This window comes from Anneissia japonica, unplaced genomic scaffold (assembly GCF_011630105.1).
Source record: "Anneissia japonica isolate Jap-2015-1 unplaced genomic scaffold, ASM1163010v1 scaffold287756_len632865_cov181, whole genome shotgun sequence".
Classification (NCBI taxonomy): Eukaryota; Metazoa; Echinodermata; class Crinoidea; order Comatulida; family Comatulidae; genus Anneissia; species Anneissia japonica.
In genome coordinates this window covers 530038-537220 of record NW_022693589.1, presented here as the reverse complement: position 1 = coordinate 537220, position 7183 = coordinate 530038, and the positions used below count along the sequence as shown (strand labels likewise).

At 33.6% G+C, this 7183-nt stretch overlaps 1 protein-coding gene across 2 annotated transcripts in view; it reads right to left on the bottom strand.

Moving 5' to 3' along the window:
- Nucleotides 1-7183, bottom strand: part of LOC117100830 (vascular endothelial growth factor receptor 1-like) — a 19220-nt gene that overhangs the window by 9969 nt on the left and 2068 nt on the right. For both annotated transcript variants that reach the window (XM_033240656.1, XM_033240655.1), the window contains exons 2-3: nt 1295-1431; nt 732-1002 (exon numbers count right to left, since the gene is read on the bottom strand). In XM_033240656.1, the coding sequence (XP_033096547.1) occupies nt 732-1002; nt 1295-1431 (408 nt within the window). The remainder of the gene's footprint in view (nt 1-731; nt 1003-1294; nt 1432-7183) is intronic.

Here is a 7183-nt window from a genome sequence, read left to right as displayed (position 1 = left end):
ATATAAATACAGTATATATTAAATAATATATATATATATAATTATATAAATAAATACAGTATAATACAGTGTATATGTATGGCTCGCGGACTCGCATGGCTCGCTGACTCGCATATTGGCTCGCATGACTCGCTGGCTCGCGCTTTGGCACTACTCTCTATTCAAAATGAATGCTGTAAACATTTTTCAAATATGGCATTCGAAATTCTGTTTAATATTTTTTTTCACTTGACTCATCGACGAATCACTTGATTCATCATCGAATCACTTGATTCATCGACGAATCACTTGATTCATCATCGAATTACTTGATTCATCATCGAATCACTTGATTCATCATCGACGAATCACTTGATTTATCATCGAATCACTTGATTCATCATCGACGAATCACTTGATTCATCATCGACGAATCATTTGATTCATCATCGACGAATCACTTGATTCATCATCGACGAATCACTTGATTCATCATCGACGAATCACTTGATTCATCATCGACGAATCACTTGATTCATCATCGAATTGTTGCTTGAACGGCGTTCCATATATCAGTCAATATCAAACAAGCATTCAAACAACCATCCAAACAATTAATCAATTATCCAATAAATGAATTTATCCATCAACCAATAAACCAGTGAATGAATCCATCAGTCAGTCAATTAACAAATAAATCAACACATCCATCAATCGATTAACTTAGAAACTAAAAAAAATATCCTACTAACATTTGACAGTAACATGGGTTTTGGTATAGCTTGGTTTAGCGATGAAGCTAGCATCCCTCGTATCAGCTACACAGTAGTAAGTACCACTGTCATTATGGCGAACCCTACTTTTAGTATATATTATACTAAAGGCATTGCTGCCACTCTCACTTTCGTTACAAATTATAAGAGCACCCGGATCGGTGTCGGGACACTCTGAAGACGGTCTGCTAACGCATATATCATCATAGCCGAGACACAACCACATCTGAATTGGATAGTGATCTTCGTTCTACAGGAATACAACACAAAATCATCAGTACTAGTGTTGATTATTGAGCTTTGATAATGCAGCTCAATAGTTGGGTACCAAACACACATGGCTGATTAATAGGTCAAACACGCCATAATTACGGTAGTAGGTACCAAACTAACCACGATTTATCAGTTGATATTAAACACAACATGTCATGCATGGTTGATTAATTGGTACCAAACACATAATTAATAATTGATAGTAGTTGCTGATGATGATGATAATGATGATGATGATGATAACTAAAACGAAAACCAAAGGAACCTACCATTAAGGTCTTGTTTACGTTGCATTCTATTGTAAGTTTATCGCCTATGTGAAGAATGGTTTCATTTGTTCTCGGTAGAGTTATCTTAGGGTTCAGTTTCTCGCACTTTGGTATGCACGAGCGGCCGAGATCAACATCTACGTTTAAATATATTATTATTCAAAGAATTACCTGTACCACACGATGCCGACGAAAAGAGATACTGATATTGATAAACAATAATAATGCATGTTTGAATATTTAGATTGTGAATAGTCTATTATTGTATTCGTAGGGATATGTTTTTGAACGGGCACTACATGAAAATTTACAACAACAACAAAAATTATAGACAATGAAAACACAATCGTACAAAAAGATTTTTATAATAATGGTAGGCCTACTATAAAATAAGAAACTTAAATTAGCATGAACTTTTTAACGAGTGACAAATAAATTAAAAATTGAAGACAAAAAGATAATCATTCACAGAAGGAAAGCTATAGGCCTAGTAAAGAAAAATATTAACTGCCAAACATTCGAGTAAAATGATAGGCCTTACTACACAGATAGGCCCGTAATCAGGGCTTCCAATTATTCGACTGAAAAAAGGGGTTTCGACAAACTTCACAAGACCCTCCGCATAGACCTCAAAATGCCATCATTTTGTCGGGGACCACTGCACCCCGCCCCTCCTTCAATTCAATGATTAGTTAGATTCATCTGGGTATAGCCCACCATAGAGTGGTTCAGCAGCCAGTTAACACAGCCAAGTCGTCAATGAGTCCGGCCCAGCTGGCTGGGAACTCTTACTAAAATTAATGATTTCGGAAATAATTTTTCTCTAACAACGTACTACTTGCAATTAACATTTCCGCGAAATTGATATTTCCCACATGAATGCAATGGCTTGAATTTTTAATTTTAAATACACGACAGCTGGGTCTCGAAAGAAATACTTGTATAAAATATGTTTATAGGGAAGAAAAATAGAAAAATAGAAACAACTGGTCAATCTCTATACATAAGGTTCGCTATTCATACTCTCTTAATGTAAAAGAGATAATTTTCACTCGAAAAGGGTGCCTACAGGGACCCGGCTCCAAGTTCACTCTTTCTTGAGTGAAAATTCACTCTTAAATGAGTGAATATTATTCTTAAAACAGGGGGAAATTACTAAAATTCATTCTGAATAGAATGAAATCTCACTCTTTATATTTCACTCCATCATGAGTGGTCCCTGTATGCACTCTTTCACTCTTTTTCACTCTTTTGCATTTAGAGAGTAAAGTTAGTTATTCATAAGGATAGTCAGTCATAACATTAGCTAACTCTATTTCGCTAGTCATAATCAAAAAAGGGGTTCGCTATTCAAATATTTATAGGCTTCGCTAGTAGCAATAAAAAAACGATCGAGTCATTTTATAAAAAGATCAATATTTTTAAGTGTCATAATCAATAAAAGGGCTTCGGTAGTCATAATCTAAACAAAGGACTGCTATTCGTAATTATTATATGACTAGCGAACCTTATTCTATATTTGTTGATAGTGTAATAAATAAGGCCCTCTATAGGCAAGTAATATGATAAGTTGATAGTGTGGTATGGGCGTTGTCCACAAAGACAGAGGACTTAAAACTTTGGAGTAGTGAAGACCAATAAATGTAGAAGCTCATTAGATGTAGTATTGTGTATTGATTATTGTCATACAACAAACAACACACACGGTGACCCCAACACCTTGAAATACCGGGTGGTGTCCAGCGGAGGGTAGTTTTACATAGTATTATTTTAGTTTTAGTTAATATTCAATTCATAATCGCCTAGAATCCACGACTCCGGGATGGTGTCCGGTGAAAGATAGTTTTACCTTGTATATAGGTCATTACATTCATAATCTCAATTTTCAAGACCCGAAACCATTCAAAAATAGCGGAATGGTGTTCGGCGGGGGATGCTGTAGTTTACAATGTATTGTTACATTGTTACCTAGTTATTATTTCTGTTATTTATTTATGATCAGATCCTTGCAGTTTTTTTTCTCTGTAAAATGAATTTTACAAATGAAAATAAATTATACTGAATACCTTTTATGACTGTGAACCCTTTATTTCACTCGTGAAACTGTTTTTCTATTATGAATAGTGAGCCTTATGGATAGAACGTTTATATTAGGCCTATTGGTTAATTATTTTTCTTTCTTGTTGGTTGTGTTGCAGATGACTTAAGTCATATTCAAACTCAAGCTTAAATGGCAACTACTGTTGATGAAGGTTTGATCCTCGTTGTTTCGTGAGGGAACGAAATGAGCACCCTCTCTTGTTAGCTGTCTCACATTTTTGTGGTTTTCTTTTCGCGCTCCGATAAGACACAGCAAATTATTTTTCGTAGAGAGAGAAGCGTTCGAGAATTCTGTAGTGTACCGTAATTTAGTTATTTGAGAAAGTTAAGACGGTTGTTCTATGAGTATTGAGCAGTTAAACATCAAATTGTATTAAACTTCATTGTAAAACGGATCATAATTTGAATTGAATTGAATATTGAATTGAATTACGAATTAACCATCATTAGAATTATAGTTATGCTTAGAATTCTAGCATCGTATTAGGTATATGATGAATCATCATGCAAGTGAGGCGTGTTTTAATTGTACATGGACAGGAACGTTAATGATTTATTTTTATTTATTTATTTCAACCATCTTTAAAGAGGGTAACCCTTCCAGTTTAGCCCAGTAGGTTAACTGATATTCAGGGGCCCTCTTTAATAAAATCAAAGAACAGTACAAACAACATCATTACGATGCTACAATTCTAAGCATAACTAATATATGATTATTAGTAATTATTATAACTATTTGTTTGATTGCGTATTAATTTACTTTAATTTGTGGTACAGTATTTTAAGAGTCTAGTGCATTTTATATCCTATGCGGAGTGATATTTGCAGTGTTATGAGGCTTATTTGGGACTCGCATTTTAAGTTAGTGTAAGTTACAGTATAATCAAGTTGATCCCTGGAAGTGTTTTATCTCTAGTGGTTAGCCTGGGTGCAGTAGGAAATTAGCGGGAAAAAAGTAAAGGAAAATTTATTTTTGGTTTTTCTGAATCAGTATATCATATAGTGTCTCAGAAAAAAAATCCCCATTCTTAAAGCTTGGGCAATTTTTTTTATAGCACTTTAAAATTTCGACATAAAATATTCTATTTTGGGCTAATTAAGATGGGGGTAGAGGAAATAAATGTATGTTTTTAGTCACTTTTACATATGCTATGTATATCAAATGTAACAAGAACTTGGCTAAATAGTTACTCCTCACTCTCGTTAAAAAATTTAATCGGAATAATGACCTCATCACAAATAATTCCAAGATGACTGCCATTTTGGCGGTAAAACTCTTTTAAAATGTAAATTTAAATTTATTGTTATCAGAGCAATTTCAAAACAATATATATCCATACACACANNNNTTTTGCTCTGAAAGACCCAACAATTCAATTTATGGACTCGGATCGGGGTAAATTGAAAAAAAACTATGGCATTATATTATTCACCTCTAGTTTTGCTATAAATGTGAAAATTGACAATAAACTTAGTTAACTAGTTACTCTTTACTGTCTTTATCAATTTTAATTGAAATAAATGATCATAATGCCAATTTCCAAGATGGCGTTCATCTTGGCGGAGAAAATGGTTATTTTTGTAAGATTATTATTATATTATTATTATTATTATTATTATTATTATTACTATTATTGTACAAAATACAATCTCATCAAAGCAATCACATATAGAATATATATAAGTATTATTATTTTAATAGTAGTATTATGCTTATTTATTATTTTTGAAATCATTAATAATATTATGTATATATTACTGTATTGTATTTCTGTTATTTCAAATTTATATTTTAATATTAGAATGAATTTAACATTGTTAGTACTGTTATATAATAATATTATTTATAAAATTTTTATTACAACTATTGATATCATTACAGTATTATCATCATCCATCATCATCCGTCATCATCGTCCTCACCTTCATCACGTCCTTATCAATCATCTATCGTCGTTATCATCATCCTTCTAATTCTTCATCATTTTCTTCATCATCATCCTCATCATCATATTCATCCATCATCCTCATCATCATCAATGGCATAGCCAGCTGTTGGGACAGTCCCACACAATTTTTCCAATGGGTCCGCAAAAAATGGTCCACATTTAAAAAAATGGTCCAAATTATGTAATTTTATGCATAAAATGGATCCAGATACCTTATATTTAGTTAAATATGGGTAAAATTTAAGAAAATGGGTCCAGATATTTCATATTTTTGCGTAAAATGGGTCCACATTGTTTGAATTTACACAAAGTAGGTCCGCTCTGATATTGTCCCACACCGTTTGAAAATCCTGGTCATGGCATTGATCCTCATCCATCATCGTCACCCTCATCACCATCCTCACCAATCATTGTTAACATCATCACCATCATCTTCATCCTACTAACCATCCTCATCCATCATCATCCTTATTCTCATCATCATCAACCTTATCCTACTTATCATCATCACTCATTCATCATCATAGTCCTCATTATCATCATCATTGTCATTATCATCCTCATTACAATCATCATCTATCATCATCATCCTCATTACAATCATCATCTATCATCATCCATTATCATCCTTGTCCTCCTTATCAACCACATCATCATCATCCTTATTAATCATCATTATCAATCATCATCCTCATCATGAGGATGATAATGAAGATGAGGACGACAAGAATGAAGATGAGGATGAGGGGTAGACGGGATGTTTCTCATCATTCGTCATCATTAACCTCATCAACATCATTCTCCTCATCAACATCATTCTCATCAATCATCCTCATCATCATCACGATCACCCTCATCAACGACCGTTATCATCAATCATAATCATCATCATCCTTATTTTCATCATCATCAAACTCATCATCCTAATCCTTCTCCTTATTATCATCATTATCCTCACCGTCCTTATCAGCATCATTTTCTTCCTCGTCATCATCCACCATTAATCATCATCTACCTCATCATCTTTCTTCTCCTCATCAGCCGCATCATCCTCATCCTCATCATTCTTATCTTAATCACCATAATCATAATCATTATTACCATCATCATTATCATCATCATCATCATCATCATTACCATCATCATTTTCATCATTATCCTCTTCATCACCAGTCACTACCATCATCATGATCCTCCTCCTTATAATGGGGAATATAATGAGGATGGGGATGACAATAAGGAAGATGATGATGATAATAATAATAATGACATCAGTATATTAAGAATAACAGTACTAACGCGAATATTAATGTGAATTATAAACTATAATTTTTTTAAAGGCATAAGAATAATGATATACTATATTAATAATATTATAGAGTAACAACATAATAGTGTACTAATGATGATGAAGAAAAATGGAAAGATTAAATTTAAATAAGTAAACATTTACTTTAATTTTGATTGTCGGAGTCTTGGAATTCGGTGTGTTGACGTCATCATTCCAAATTTGCTTGGGAGGTGGGGAATTCCTGTCTGACAGGCCTAGACTCCCATCGTCCGATGCCTCGACAAAGTCGCCACACCACAAATAATGATTTGCTTATCCATATAACATTATTTTGATTGCCAATCCCTAATATTTTGGCTTAAAAGCAAAATTTTGGGCCATACAAAGCTAAAAAGAAACTCTCCCATAAGCCCAGGGAAGTTTATTCTGGGACTCTGACCGAGGGTCTAGTCGGTCCTGTGTTTGGACCAACCCTATCAGACCCCCTGGGGCCACCACTGAACGACTATATAATGGGTAAGTATTTAACTAAGGTCCTGTCAGTTTTCA